Source organism: Mauremys reevesii, linkage group 7 (genome assembly GCF_016161935.1).
Source record: "Mauremys reevesii isolate NIE-2019 linkage group 7, ASM1616193v1, whole genome shotgun sequence".
NCBI lineage: Eukaryota > Metazoa > Chordata > Testudines > Geoemydidae > Mauremys > Mauremys reevesii.
Genome location: NC_052629.1, coordinates 79,360,735 through 79,376,916, shown reverse-complemented (window position 1 = coordinate 79,376,916; position 16,182 = coordinate 79,360,735). Strand labels below are relative to the sequence as shown.

At 45.7% G+C, this 16,182-nt stretch overlaps 1 protein-coding gene across 7 annotated transcripts in view; it reads right to left on the bottom strand.

The window, feature by feature from the left end:
- The window catches only part of DNAH1 (dynein axonemal heavy chain 1), a 172,243-nt gene that overhangs the window by 104,007 nt on the left and 52,054 nt on the right, over positions 1 to 16,182 (bottom strand). For all 7 annotated transcript variants that reach the window (XR_005601199.1, XM_039546880.1, XM_039546878.1 and 4 more), the window contains exons 11-21: positions 15,167 to 15,465; positions 14,222 to 14,372; positions 13,544 to 13,737; positions 8,821 to 9,046; positions 7,836 to 7,955; positions 6,750 to 6,832; positions 5,922 to 6,063; positions 4,614 to 4,769; positions 2,645 to 2,843; positions 1,370 to 1,623; positions 378 to 590 (exon numbers count right to left, since the gene is read on the bottom strand). Coding sequence is in view for 6 of the 7 variants with exons in the window: in XM_039546880.1 (XP_039402814.1) it covers positions 378 to 590; positions 1,370 to 1,623; positions 2,645 to 2,843; positions 4,614 to 4,769; positions 5,922 to 6,063; positions 6,750 to 6,832; positions 7,836 to 7,955; positions 8,821 to 9,046; positions 13,544 to 13,737; positions 14,222 to 14,372; positions 15,167 to 15,465 (2,037 nt within the window). In the remaining variant the exon portion in view is untranslated. The remainder of the gene's footprint in view (positions 1 to 377; positions 591 to 1,369; positions 1,624 to 2,644; positions 2,844 to 4,613; positions 4,770 to 5,921; positions 6,064 to 6,749; positions 6,833 to 7,835; positions 7,956 to 8,820; positions 9,047 to 13,543; positions 13,738 to 14,221; positions 14,373 to 15,166; positions 15,466 to 16,182) is intronic.

The following is a 16,182-nucleotide window of genomic DNA, read 5'->3' as shown; positions in this document are numbered from 1 at the left end:
CCCCGTAGCGCTGCTTTACCACGTTATATCTAAATTCGTGCTGTATTGGGTCGTGTTATGTCAGGGTAGAGGTGTACTCACAGTGAGAGGAACTACACCTGGGGTAGATTCTTCCGCCCATTGAAGGCAATGGGAGTGCTGCCATTGACTGCAATAGGCCCAGGATTTCACCCCTGCTATTTGTGAGATCAGGCCCCTGGTTTGTTCCATTTACTAAAGCAGAAGAATTATGAGAGCCCCTCTGACTCCCTGAGCACAGATGTGCCGTGAATATCTACATATCACCAAGCTCCTTAGCTGCAACTGCATATTCTTTCTATTCAAACAGAGTTGAAAAGCCTCAATCCCTCCCTTGGCAGCAGGTGGGAAATTGGTACCTGTGTCATCTTCAGCTTGGTTTCCCAGGTGTTCATCCTGTCTTCAAAGGGTTTCTTGTATGGTGAGAAGGACATGCTCTGAGTCATGACAATATGATCATCTAGGAGCTGCGAAGCTTCATCAGGGCTCTTCAGAATGAAGGTTTCCGTCTCTTTATAGGGCAGTACATTAAACAGGATGGAGACCCATTCGCTCTCCATCTTATCAAGTGCCTGGGAAATGAGGAGAAGCAATTTAACCTTAGGTCTCAATACACGGACATTGCATAATGCTTTCCTCCACTTACATGTCTCTCAAATACCATAATTTAAAAAACTAGGTGAATGGTTTCCACACTGGAAGCTACAGCCATCTATTTAATCCACAGAACATTCAGCAACAGCACAAATTTCCTCTGCCCCATCCAAAGAGCCTCAACCCTATCCTGAAGGACCACCTTCAAAGAAGAGAAAGTAACTTCATTTCCATGCCCACTGATGTCATGGCACCTCCACTGAGTCTGGTAGTAGAGTGCCATTAGAGACAGTGGTAATGGTGGGTTTTGCAGTATGGATATCTGCCCACTGGGAAGTGGACTGAGCTCACAAACCCATTTGACAGAGCAAAAAGCTGCTAGATGATAGTGACTTTCATTCCTGACCATCTTAGGTCCTATTTGAACTGGTGACGTGAAGGTGAAAGACTATATCTATATAACCAATGACTCCACTGAGCTATCCAGTCCTCTCCCGTTTCCATACACACACTGTCTGATGGCTGATTCACCATACCAATGTCTAATCTCCCTGACACAGATACAGAGGATTTGTCCAGTCATGCGAGGACACCAACATTCTGAACTTCATTCTGCTTTTCTCTGGGATTTCTGTAAGAGTGAATTTTAATGCTCATGAAAGCATGGAGTTGTCATAAGGAAAGCATCCATCTAGAGACAACTTTGGGGCATGAACTATGACACTGAAAGGAAACCCTCATTAGATGCTCTCCTCACATTCTCAATGGAGAACTCCTTGCCCGCTATCTCAGCTATTTTGGCAATGCTGTCAATGTGGTCCAGCAGCTTCATCTCCAGACAGCGAGAAAATGTCAGATTGGCCTTGGGCTTAACATTGATGTTGATCTCCTTGGAAAGCATCTCCCAGTGCCGGTTCCGCATGCCAGGATTGCGCAGGCCCTGAATCAGGGGGATATATGGTCTGAATTCTTCAATCCTGCCCCGGATTTCCACAGCTATATCCTGGCATGCTTAAAGGAGCAGGAAAACAAACAAACAAAAAAGATAGCATCAGCAACAATGAGATGATGGGTGGAGGATAATGCTTCATATAGAGCTGGATTCTGCCCAGTGCAGGTGAGCGGTGCTGTGCTTTCCAACACAATGCAAAAAGCGAACAGCAGGACAGGGAACACTGGGGAACCCAAGCTTGCATTAATGAGGATGCTGCCTCATAGCAGGAATAAGGCCAAAAAGGGAGGAGCATAGTCAAGTGCCATATTTGCATATTGGAAACCACACATCTCCTCAGACACACCTATTCACTGCCCACAGCCTGCACTTTTCTAGCACCTTTAGAGTAAGGCAGTGAGCATGCAAGGCCCATGAAATTTAGTAATACTTCCATCTAGTATGTCAATTACATCTAGGAATTAACTTTAATTGCAGCCAAGTGTGGCCTCTGGTTGCACTTGCACGAGAAGTGCAACAACCTTGCACTCCCTGCTATGTGTCACACAAGGACTGGCAGACTCATGGCCTTAGTGGATATTGTACTATATCCTGGAGGAGCAGTGGAATGAAAAGATCAAAAGCAGGTATTCTTATTGCTTCTACTTATCATGAGTCACATTCACTCACACATCCACTCACAACCTCCTCCACTGGGGATGATTCACTGCATTGTTCAGCAGAGAGATCAAGTTAAAAAGGATAAATCAAAATCTCCCACTGCAGAATATATTTCACTCCAGCCCAACTGGAAGATGGTTTTAGAACTACTTCAGAAGACTGGTGGATGCATCTTTGGGAATCCTGGACTGGGACATGGGGAAGTTTACTTACAAATTTAAATCTCTTTACATTTTTTGGGGGGTGGGGGCATTTACTTGAAGCAGATTTACACAGACCTGCAGAGCTGCATGTGACCACCCAAGCTCACTTCACACAGAACACATATGGGATAACCTGCTGAATCACAGGAATGAGGTCTTCATGACACTCTGCATAGCCTTGTGTGCTGGGGTACACAAACCAAACTCTCCCAGTTACCTGGTACATCCTTGAACTGCTTCACACACTTGTGCATGGTCTTAAAGGATTCATTGACATTCTTCTCTAGCTGTTCAGCATCAATTGCAGAGAGGGGGTCGTTCATCCAGCTCTCAGACCAGCGTATCCAGTCTGATGCTGTGGTCCAGAGATCCAAGTACGGCTGGAATTCCTTAACCATCCTGGACAGCTTATCATACTTTGTGAAGGAAAAAAGAGTATTAATGAACAATGGGCGTATTTTCCTCTAACAGTGGCTCATATTTTACAGAACCACGTGGCCCTGGCAAAAAGGCACAATCCCACCTGGAGTTCCTGAGTAAGCACGGGGAATGCACATGGTCCAATATCCTTTAAGATGATTTATTAGGCTTCCCTCTGCACTGCTAGCCAGAGCAGACAGGCACAGGGTCATAGCATCACTTTCAGCTTGCTCCCTCTCAGGGGACTTGCAACCCTGGGGATGTTTGGAGGGGGAAGACCTTGTGCTCTCCCAAGGCACAACCTAGCCCTTACTAATCAGTCATGAAACAATACAAAATTGTGGATAGAGACAGGATATACACAGAAAAACAAAGGCCCTCTGGGCTGAATTCAACCTTACATACATGGGCACAGTTCCATTTAACTGCAATCCAAGTTAAAACCATGACTTAAATTATTCCTATGACATTTAGTGCCAACTTCTCAAAGGCGGGAGAATGAGACATGCTGGCCAAAATGCATACATTTGAGTTACACCTGCAGAAGCCCATATCCGTGCATGCAAACACTTAATTTGATGTGCAGTTAGCTGATTTTCATTTGCAAATGCTCTGTCGCATCAATAATATGAGATTTTTTGTGGATGCAATGGACCCATACACATTTTGAGGACGTACCTGTTAAGGACTCAAGTTGCAACTGTGGATGTAACAGTAAAGAAAAAAAATCACACTAAGCTATTGAAAGTTAAGATACAGAAAATTATTAGAGAAAATAATTCTACTCAATAGCCATAAAGGAAAGAGAGAGAGAAAATGTGTATGGGCATTTATGAGTAGCTAGAGCCACTAGTGTTTGTGACTAAAATTATTTTCTTAAGACAACACTGCCTTCCAAATTCACAAAACACTTTCCTGTATGTGACTATAAACCACTAGTGACAAAAGTAATGACAGCCACTCATGCCCATATTCTGTGCCGTAACTCTCTAACAGGAATGAATGTAACTAACTGCTACTTCATCAGCCTTCCCATCTTTATGATCCAGGAGCCAAGCCTCCCATACACCTGGCTACCACTACCCCATGAATTCTTGATCAAGGCGCATGGATAGGTAGAGCTCTGCTGCAGAAGTGGCAATTAAATGTCCTATGAACTTGCTCACCCTTCCATGTCTTCTTGTACCAGCTCTTCCACAGCATAGAAGAGATGAGCAGAAAGCATTGGAATGGAGTGACCATCAGAGTGGATTGCTGGTCCTCTCTAGTTAACATAAGAACTGATGGATAAGCCAAAATGATTCAGAAGGAAAGAAATGATTTAATCTCACAATTGGGACGTTATTACCTAGGGCAGTGGTCCCCAACCTTTTCGTCTGGCGGGCGCTAGATGAAGGACCGTGGCGGCGGTGGAGCACCTGCTGAAATGCCGCCGAATTTCTGCAGCGTTTCAGCGGCGACGCCTCTTGATGACGTCGCTTGCCGGCAGCAAGTGGCATCATCAACGAATTTCTGCAGCGTTTCGGTGGTGACGCCTCTCGATGATGTCACTTGCCGCCAAGTCAGCGGATGCTCCACCGCCGGCCAGGACGCGGGTGCATTTAGATGCCCCTGCGGGCACCATGGCACTCGTGGGCACTGTGTTGGGGACCCCTGACCTAGGGGATTTTTTTTTGCATTGGAGTAGCACCCAAAGGCCCCAGTTAGGACCAAGGGCCTGTTGTTTGCAGAGGCTAACACAACAGAACCCATGATCTGACACTTACATTAGTAACTGGCAATCCAAATATCCGTTCCCTGTTGTTGTAAAGCAGCGCCATCTGCTGAGACTCCTTCAACTGCTTCTTGACCCTTCTTGCTTCATTTGCTATCTCATGTGCTCGGGTAATGTCCACATGGACAGAAAATCCAGCCACAACCAGCTGGAAAAGAAAAGGCAGTATGTGGAACTCAGGCTGAAAATGCTGAATGCTGCTTTCTAGAATCTCAGCTTCACTGCTCACTCTTGGTTGCCCTCCAGCATGCAAAGAATCGGACAGCTCTCACTAAAGCCCATTTTAAATTTCACAGTCTCTCTCCCCTATTCTAATTCCAGCTCTCTTCAGGCCACGGAGAAGGTGGTGAGGAGGCAATGATAAGCCCTGATCAAGATCAGTTGACAGAAAGAACAAATGTGGGCACTGGCTGCCTCTTCCTCTTGCAATTGATTGCCACCCACTCATCAGTCCATGCCCAAATGTATCTATACTGAGCTGTACCGCTAGCAACGTGGAACCACAGAAATTAAAATGAAAGATCTACTAGGTCATTTTTTCCATCCCCAAAAATTGTTTCCTATATTATATTCACCAGGCTCTTGTCCAATCTTTTTTGTTTTTTAATAAACTGAAGTGTCAGGGGCTCCTATCACTTCCTTTGGTAGACTATTCCACAGCCAACCAGTCTTCACTTTTAGGAAATTCTTTGCTTAATTTCAACCCATTACCCCCAGTGATACCCATTTGGAGAGAGTCTTTGAAATCAGTTGGCACATTGATTAGAGCTGGTCCAAAATGGAGAGTTTTTCCTATGGATAATTTAAATTTTTTGTTGAAAAATCAAATCTGAAATATTTGATTTTGAAACACTGCCACTGCATCTCTTGGGAGTTGTTGTTCAGGTGCTTCAGTCTCATTCTCCTATCTAGTCTGGACATGGAACCCAGCCTAGGGCTCCTATGGTGCACCATGGTCTTCACTGTTGGTGAGGAGAGGTGGGGCATCATGGGAGATGAAGTCTAGCTCGGGAGCTCAGCCCATAGCAGCTCCTTGAGGCATTGTGGCAGCATTTCAGAATAAAAATATTTCTGTTTTCGAGCATTCAGTTTCTCCATGAAAAATAAAAGTTTTCCATGGAATTCAAACAATTTCTCATCCAAAAGCAGTTTTTAGAAAATTTTTTTTAACTGATCCTACCATTGATCTTAGAATTGCAAATGCTCCTGAAGATACCCCAGATCGCCAACAGCAATGATTTCAAGTCTTTGTGATTAGGGCTGTCTTAGGGCAGCCTCCCTAGTGCTAGATTATTAGTACCTGCAGACCATCCAGCCGTTCCAGAAAGTTGTTCTGATCCATGAGCTGAATTTTGCGGAACCTTTCTTCATCTTCTAGGTGCTGCTGCCGAATCATCTCCGTCTGCGTGGCGATTTTCAGAGGCCAGTTGCTCGCAGCCCACCTGAGCTCAGATGGAACAAGAATACAAAAAAGATGAGAAGCAGCAACCTGAGGCCTATTATTGGAATGATGATGAGCATAACAATTAGATAACCCAATCAAACTGATGAAGGAGGCTGACCAGCAACAGAAACGTGCATGGTTTCAAAGCACATTTTTGGTGCTCTGTTCTTTGATATGCAGTGTCTGCATCTAAACTGTTCAGTAACAAGAGGCTCAGGAAGGAAAGGGAGAGGAATTTGTAAAAAAAAAAAAATCCGGTGTATTAGTAAAAGATGTGTGGATTGCTAAACAATTCCAAAAAGTCCAGTGGGACTGTCTCTCTTACAATCTGTCTGCACGGTACCTAGCAAGAGGGGGCCCTAATCTTAGTTGAGGGCGGCCTCTTGGTGCTACTGTAATAGAAATAATAAAATAAAACAAAAAATATAAATAAGCTGGCAGATAAGGTCTTTTATTTGTTAAAGAGGTCCATCACTACAAGTTTGCCTCCTGCCCAGGCCAGGAGGCAGTATGAATCTGCACAGCTCTACAGACTCAATTTCTGGATTAGGTGTTCAATGCACATCTAGCCTGAACTGCCACATAAAAAGATCCGAAGCACCTGGTATACAAATCAAACCCTGAGGCATTAAGAATGGTAATAGCTGCAAAATAGGCTGCTTTGACAGTAAAAGAAATGCTCACTTGTCATTGAAATCATCTTGGGTAAGGTTGTAAAGGAATTCCTCCATAACCTCATAATCTTCCATGACCTTACTTATGAGTTCCTACACAGGGAGACAGAGAGAAAAGTAGACATCCTCCAAATTACACATATTGAACATGTTGCTTACTGAGATTGTCTGGCAGGATACACACTGCATTTGCATGACACATGCCATCATCACACAACCTTACCCCAACACAGAGGACTTCTATACCACAAAAGCAGTGGGTCTGAGTCTCCAAACACTTGTGGTGTGAGTGATCCTCAGACTACATATATGAAAGGGAGTGTGACCCAGTGGGTAAGACACTGGATTAGGAATTGGGAAACCCAGATCTATTCCAGGCTTTGCCACTGGCCTCTCAAGTGACCTTAGGCAAGTCACTTCACTGCTCAGTGCCTAGTTTCAATATTTATAAAACTGGGATGACACATCCCTCCTTTGTAAAGTGCTTTGAGATCTACAGATGAAAAGTCAAGATCCAATATCTGTGCAGAAATATTGAATGTCTAACCAAGAAGTAGAAGGGATATACAGCATACATTAAGGACAACATTTTCAATTGCCTTTGCAAGTTTCCCCTGCAAAGATATTTGCGTTCACATAACCTGCTTTAGCACATACCAGTCCGGTAGCTAGGCATCTGACTGCCCAATTTGCATAGACACACTGGTTTTATACACACATGCCCAGTTGCATAGATGACATTGGGGTTAAATTTCATATGTCAGCTGAAAATCTGGATTTAAGGGGCTACAAAGCTTGTGAACACCGCACAACCTCTCAAAGCTTCATAACAGCCTGGATCAGAGGCAAGGTTTCCCAAGCAACAAAACAGGTAATTGGACTGACTGACCAGATCTCATTTCTTCAAACATGGATTAATTTAAGAAGCTGAACCAGCTTTTGCAATGACCCATTGTTCCAGGACAGATTCAGAGCTGGATAATAAAATGTCAAAGCAGTGGGAGATCTACCTCCAAGACTCCAACCACTCTATTCCCACATTTTTATCCCCTGGCTCTACTGGGCACCCCCTTTTGATCAGAAAAGCACGCCTTACTTCCTGCACTTTCAGCTGCTCAGGGACTCCCTTCATCCACTCCCGCACCTCAGCCAGCTCCTCAATGCTGTTTGGTTTCTCATACATTTTCCGGCTGATGGCTTTGAATGCTTCACAGATCTGCAGGAGGACACAGAGAATGTGTAAATGCACACACTGAATAGAGGAGCAGCTGCAGCCTTCTCTAATGGGCTACAGGGTTTCATTCCTATGGGGTCACTACCTTTAAACCTTGGCATGCATCCGACGAAGTGGGTATTCACCCACGAATGCTCATGCTCCAATACCTCTGTTAGTCTATAAGGTGCCACAGGACTTTTTGCTGCTTTTACTTTTAATCAGTGGACTACAACAGAGGCTTAAGACCTGGTTTTCAGAGGAGCACTCATAACTCCCATTAGAGTTAATGGCAATTGTGTGTGCGGAGCACATCTGAAAATCAGGCCAGCAATCTCTCATATGCCAGACTCCAGTGTAAGTCAAAAAGCTGGCTGTGACCCACTGTAAGGGTGGTCTAAAGCTACAAATATATAGTACTATTCTAGTTCTTCCTGTTAGTAGCCCTTCATCACCTGCCTCACACATGTAACTGTCTATATATTCTAGTTAACCTCATCAGCTTCCTGCAGAACTTCCAACTGGCAGCGAGGTAGAGCATTTTAAATCCATGAACATAACAATTTAGGAGATGGTAGAAAGCCACTAATATTTCCATGCCAATAGGTGTAGCTTTCTTGCACAGAATTTGTTACGAATGCAGGCACACTTTGATTTAACTGGCTCTTCACATCTCCCTTCTAGCCTTTTTCAATTGGCTTCTGCCACTAGTCCTACCTAACCATTCCAGTGCGAGTTGGAAAACGTCCTCATTAGAGTGGCCTCAATTGCTATCATTTGGCCACTGTGCAATCCCAAATTCTCTGCAGTGGTGCCTCCTGAAATAGGGGGACAGGTGCAAGACAAAACAGAGAAGTGTGAAACTTACATTTTCCACCTGTAGGTGTAGGTTCTTAGCCAGTAGATCCAACATGGAGGTGGCTAGGGCTTTGCGTTTTTTGGACAGATTTTGCTTGACACCTTCAATGCTGACATAGAAGGGACCGATGATGATGGAGCTTGGCAGAGTGTTGTCCAGCATCTCCTTTTCAGACAAGTGCAGGTTTACGATTTTTCTCACATCCTGGGCAGAGGGGCATTGGGCTTGGTACTCTCTACAACCAGAAATATAATCAAAGACAAGCCAACCCATACCATACAGCGCATGAGAACACTTATCCCTACATGCCATATATACACATTCACATAGATGTCATTAGACCTTTGTCCAAAAGTTCAGGAGATGAAATTAATGACAGGCACATGTATTATTAAAAACTCACAGATTTCTCTGAATTTACATATTTTAGAACCATAGAGTGAGATGCATTCCCTGCCTCTGAAAGCTTACAATCTAAGATAGAGATGACACAACACAATAACCCAACTGACAACTGTTCAAGGAACAGAGAATGAGGAGAGAAGCAGGAAGGAGGGATTCCTGGGAGAATTGGGTTTTAAAGCTCAGTTTAACGACTGGCGAGGACAGGAGGCCTGAAAAGAAGAAGGTGAAAGTAAATGAGGCAAAAGGATGACTGAGGTGTGGATGGGGGTTTTAGCAGTGGGAACAGGCAGGTTGAAACAAAGGGAAATGCTACTTCCTACACCATGTCATCAGCCTGAAAAGGCAGAGTTGCAAGAGGTCAAACATGCTAACCAGATTTTCAAAAGGAATGAGTAATTTTCTGACCAATAAGATCAGAAGGGAATTTGACTGTTGTCAGGGGCAGACAGGAATTCCCACCGCTACTAACAATATACAGCATTCCACCAGTAGCTATTTTGCCTTCCTCTGAAAGCATCAGTTATTGGCCACTGTTGGAGGCTGGATTTGATGCACCAGTGTTCTGATTTGGTATGGCTAATCCCTTAGAATCATAGAATATCAGGGTTGGAAGGGACCTCAGGAGGCCATCTAATCCAACTCCCTGCTTAAAGCAGGACCAATCTCCAACTAAATCATCCCAGACAGGGCTTTGTCAAGCCTGACCGTAAAAACCTTTAAGGAAGGAGATTCCACCACCTCCCTAAGTAACTCATTCCAGTGCTTCACCACCCTCCTAGTGAAAAAGTTTTTCCTAATATCCAACCTAAACCTCCCCCACTGCAACCTGAGACCATTGCTCCTTGTTCTGTCATCTACTACCACTGAGAACAGTCTAGATCCAGCCTCTTTGGAACCCCCTTTCAGGTAGTTGAAAGCAGCTATCAAATCCCCCCTCATTCTTCTCTTCTGCAGACTAAATAATCCCAGTTCCCTCAGTCTCACCTCATAAATCATGTGCTCCAGCTCCCTAATCATTTTTGTTGCCCTCCGCTGGACTCTCCAATTTTTCCACATCCTTCTTATAGTGTGGGGCCCAAAACTGGACACAGTACTCCAGATGAGGCCTCACCAATGTTGAATAGAGGGGAATGATCACGTCCCTCGATCTGCTGGCAATGCTCCTACTCATACAGCCCAAAATGCTGTTAGCCTTCTTGGCAACAAGGGCACACTGTTGACTCATATCCAGCTTCTCGTCTACTGTAACCCCAAGATCCTTTTCTGCAGAACTGTTGCCTAGCCATTCAGTCCCTAGTCTGTAGCAGTGCATGGGATTCTTCCATCCTAAGTGCAGGACTCTGCACTTGTCCTTATTGAATCTCATCAGATTTCTTTTGGCCCAATCCTCTAATTTGTCTAGGTCCCTCTGTATCCTATCCCTACCCTCCAGTATATCTACCACTCCTCCCAGTTTAGTGTCATCTGCAAACTTGCTGAGGGTACAACCCACGCCATCCTCCAGATCATTAATGAAGATATTGAACAAAACCAGCCCCAGGACCGACTCTTGGGGCACTCCACTTGATACCAGCTGCCAACTAGACATGGAGCCATTGATCACTGACAGTTGAGCCTGATGATCTAGACAGCTTTCTATCCACCTTACAGTCCATTCATCCAGCCCATACTTCTTTAACTTGCTGGCAACAATACTGTGGGAGACCGTACCAAAAGCTTTGCTAAAGTCAAGGAATAAACACATCCACTGCCTTCCCCTCATCCACAGAGCCAGTTATCTCCTCATAGAAGGCAATTAGGTTAGTCAGGCATGACTTGCCCTTGGTGAATCCATGCTGACTGTTCCTGATCACCTTTGCTCTCCTCTAAGTGCTTCAGAATTGATTCCTTGAGGATCTGATCTATGATTTTTCCAGGGACTGAGGTGAGGCTGACTGGCCTGTAGTTCCCTGGATCCTCCTTCTTCCCTTTTTTAAAGATGGGCACTACATTAGCCTTTTTCCAGTCATCCGGGACCTCCCCCAATCGCCACAAGTTTTCAAAGATAATGGCCAATGGCTCTGCAATCACATTCACCAATTCCTTTAGCACCCTTGGATGCAGTGCATCCGGTCCTATGGACTTGTGCTCATTCAGCTTTTCTAAATAGTCCGGAACCACTTCTTTCTACACAGAGGGCTGGTTATCTCCTCCCCATGCTGTGCTGTCCAGTGCAGTAGTCTGGGAGCTGACTTTGTTCGTGAAGACAGAGGCAAAAAAAGCATTGAGTACATTAGCTTTTTCCACATCCTCTGTAATTAAGTTGCCTCCCCCATTCAGCAAGGGGCCCACACTTTCTCTGCCCTTCTTCTTGTTGCTAACATAACTGTAGAACCCCTTCTTGTTACTCTTAACATCCCTTGCTAGCTGCAACTCCAATTCTGATTTGGCCTTCCTGATTTCACTCCTGCATGCCTGAGCAATACTTTTATACTCCTCCCTAGTCATTTGTCCAAGCTTCCACTTCTTGTGAGCTTTTTTGTGTTTCAGATCAGCAAGGATTTCACTGTTAAGCCAAGCTGGTTGCCTGTCATATTTACTATTCTTTCTACACATCGGGATGGTTTGTTCCTGCAACCTCAATAAGGATTCTTTAAAATACAGCCAGCTCTCCTGGACTCCTTTCCCCCCTCATGTTATTCTCCCAGGGGATCCTGCCCATCAGTTCCCTGAGGGAGTCAAAGTCTGCTTTTCTGAAGTCCCCGGTCCGTATTCTGCTGCTCTCCTTTCTTCCTTGTGTCAGGATCCTGAGCTCAACCATCTCATGGTCATTGCCTCCCAGGTTCCCATCCACTTTTGTTTCCCCTATTAATTCTTCCCTGTTTGTGAGCAGCAGGTCAAGAAGAGTTCTGCCCCTAGTTAGTTCCTCCAGCACTTGCACTAGGAAATTGTCCCCTACACTTTCCAAAAACTTCCTGAATTGTCTGTGCACAATTGTATTGCTCTGCCAGCAGACATCAGGGTGATTGAAGTCCGCCATGAGAACCAGGGTGTTTGATCTAGTAACTTCTGTTAGTTGCCTGAAGAAAGCCTCGTCCACCTCATCCCCCTGGTCTGGTGGTCTACAGCAGACTCCCACCACGACATCACCCTTGTTGCTCACACTTTTAAACTTAATCCAGAGACTCTCAGGTTTTTCTGCAGTTTCATACTGGAGCTCTGAGCAGTCATACTGCTCTCTTACATACAATGCAACTCCCCGACCTTTTCTGCCCTGCCTGTCCTTCCTGGACAGTTTATATCCATCCATGACAATACTCCAGTCATGTGAGTTATCCCACCAAGTCTCTGTTATTCCAATCACATCATAATTCCTTCACTGTGCCAGGACTTCCAGTTCTCCCTGCTTGTTTCCCAGGCTTCTTGCATTTGTGTATAGGCACTTAAGATAACTTGCTGATTGTCCCGCTTTCTCAGTCTGAGACAGGAGTCCTCCCCTCTTGCATTCTCCTGCTCGTGCTTCCTCCTGGTATCCCATTTCCCCACTTACCTCAGGGTTTTGGTCTCCTTCCCCCAGTGAACCTAGTTTAAAGCCCTCCTCACTAGGTTAGCCAGCCTGCTTGCAAAGATGCTCTTCCCTCTCTTCGTTAGGTGGAGCCCGTCTCTGCCTAACAATCCTTCTTCTTGGAACACCATCCCATGGTCGAAGAATCCAAAGCCTTCTCTCCGACACCACCTGCATAGCCTTTCGTTGATTTCCATGATTTGATGGTCTCTATCTGGGCCTTTTCCTTCCACAGGGAGGATGGACGAGAACACCACTTGCGCCTCAAACTCCTTTATCCTTCTTCACAGAGCCACGTAGTCTGCAGTGATCTGCTCAAAGTCATTCTTGGCAGTCTCATTGGTGCACATGTGGAGAAGCAGGAAGAGGTAGCGATCCGAGGGGTTGATGGGTCTCGGCAGTTTCTCCGTCACATCGTGAATCCTAGCTCCTCGCAAGCAGCACACGTCTCGGTTTTCCCAGTCAGGACGGCAGATAGATGACTCAGTCCCTCTTAGGAGGGAGTCCCCGACCACCACCACCCGCTTCCTTCTCTAGGGAGTGGTGGTCGTGGAACCCACATCCCTAGGACAGTACATCTCATGCCTTCCAATCAGTGAAGTCTCCTGCTCACTCCTTGTACCTGTTCACTGGAGTGCATGCCACACACTTTTGCGAGCACAGAACAGCGAATACATACACACACACTTAAGCAAGGATACATGAGATGGGGATGTACTATAGTAATAAGTTTCTAAGGACATGGAAGTCAGGTCTGTGGTGTCCCGTCTTGATGTTACTTACTTTAGAAAGGATTGGATGTCATTATTATTCAGCTCTAACTGGTTCTCATACTGCTTGGCGTAGGCTTGGAGGGGGATCACTGCCTTGCGGATGGCAGATTGGATAGCGATGCGCAGTTCTTCCACAGGGGGCTCGTGCAGGCCCACCGACTCCAGCAATGGTGTGCCTCTAATAAACATGTTCTCCAGCACATACTGGAAGAGTGCAAAAGGAGAGGTCATTCAAAACAAGCAGGTATCACCCTGCCGCTTCTCAGTCTCCAGCAGGGGAACAGGTTTTACAGCGTGAAGAACTCACATTCTTCACAATGTATTGCTCTGTAAGATGGGTCATACAATCATCATCAGGAGGGAAGGTACCTCTAGAAGGTTATGTGGTCCATCCTTCTCCATGGCATCAGGAATTACTTCATTCATCCGACCCCAGCCCCAGTAAAAAGATAAATATAGAGGAAACATAGAAGGATCTTGGAAGACAAATTTCCCTCTCAACAGGGAGAAGAGGATATACTCCAAAGGGACTTTCCCTAACAGGTCTGAGGCCATTAGTCTACATGCTATTGCCATTCATGATTCCACCCTCATCAGCTGCCATACATTCTGGGTCTCTAGGCCACTTAGTCTCTGTCATATTGCCACTTAGTCTCTGTCATATTAATATTTCCCCAGAGTAACGCACCGTCTCCAGTTGTGGTATGGTATGGGTCGCCAGGATTCCCTTGTCAAACAGAGAAATAAGGGAGGTCTCGAAGTTTTCCAGAGGTGTGCTGAAGTGAACCCCACTGTTATCCAGAATCAGATCCACCACGAAGAGAGGATTCTTTCGTGGCCTGCAAAGGGAGGAGATGGGGTGTTACGTGGCTGTTTGCAGAAAGAATGGCACCTGCAACACTGCCATTGTGCTGTGTGTTTAAATCCCAACAGTGAAACTGACCAGCCGTGTGGCCTTATTCACTTCCCCAGGCTCTAAAATAGAACTAGCAGTGGTCACCTTCCTCCCTGGGGTGTTGAGAGAATTCATTAGCTAACATTAGTAAAGTGCATTGAAAATATTGAACCAGATCCTGGCCTCCAATAAGGCCTGCACTAACAGGACAGCTGGGGATTCACCCAGCTCTATGCCTCCCTCCCCTGGCTCCAGGGCAGGGGTCCCCAATGTGGTGCCCGTGGACGCCATGGCGCCCACAGGGGCATCTAAATGCGCCCGCGTCCTGGCCGGCGGTGTAGCATCCGCCGAAATGCCGCCGAATTTCTGCGGCATTTTGGCGGCGACACCTCTCGATGCCGCCGCTTGCTGCCGACAAGGGACGTCATCGAGAGGCGTCGCCACCAAAATGCCGCAGAAATTCGGCGGCATTTCGGCGGGTGGTCCCACTGCTGCCACGGTCCTTCGTGTGGTGCCCGCCAGATGAAAAGGTTGGGGACCACTGCTCCAGGGTTTGTGCTGGAGACATGTCAAGAGAGAGGGATGGAACTGAGTTCCTCTTCATCATGAGCACCACCATGAAACCCCAACCCAAATGCAAAGTGTCACTGTAAAAATCTATGGTAATTACAAATACCATATTCTTCCCTGCTCCCCTGTTCTCCCCCAAGCCTAATCTCCCATCTCTCTCCTCCTTACTTGTATGGGCTGTTGATGAGGTCCCCTCCCCATTCCATATCCTCCGAGCAATTCAGGACATTGCCGCAAGCATCCAGCAAAAGCTGAGTGAAGCTGACCAGGGAGTCCTGGACCAGGAAGCGCACAGAGTCTTGCAAGTTGAACTTGATGAGCTCCATCAGCTTATGTAGCTTGGACATCTGGTATACACCCCAGTTGGACTGATACAGATTGTACCACCCTTTACCAATCTCCCTCAGACTGCTCTTTACTGCTATCTTGAGAGTATTGATCCAGGTGTCCTTGAGAAACATCTGAACCTAGAACAAAGAAACATGCAGTGAAGAATTTATCCTCAGAGGACTGATGGGAAAACAATAGGGCGACTATTGACCACTGGCAGGGACCACTAGTGCGCAGTACAATACCAGTCCGCTGTGAAACAAGCCCTGTCATTTCCAATCCATTTTGGTTGACCAATAACCCTCATATTTATGGATACGTACCCAACATATTATATATCTAGTTCCTTAACAAAGGCTCATGAAAAGGCCTGCTGTTGAGAAAACATCAGAGCTGTGCTTCTCCATTTCACCTAAGCTTCTGCTTTCTATCCCTGTTGTCACAAATTAGACCAGAGGGGACCATTATGATCATCTTTTAGTCTGACATCTTCCATAACACAGGTCACAGAACTTCCCTGAAATACTTCCTCTTTGCTCTAGGTTATGTCTTTTAGTGAAACATCCAGAGATGGAGAATCCACTACTACTTACCAAGGACAGAGTCCCTGCAGCTTGTAAGTATGGCTTACATTCTGTTTTCTCATATGTATGACTTTACATTTGGCAGTCTTAAAATACATTGTTTGCTTGTGCCCAGTTTACCAAGCAATCCAGATTGCTCTGGATCAGTCCTCTTCATTATTTACCGCTCTCCTAGTTTCCAATTTACTAGTCCCCATGGTTTTCTACAGAACAGTATCAGAAGCTGTATTTCATAGGGGTCCCCCATAAAACTCTCTGTAAAATATGACT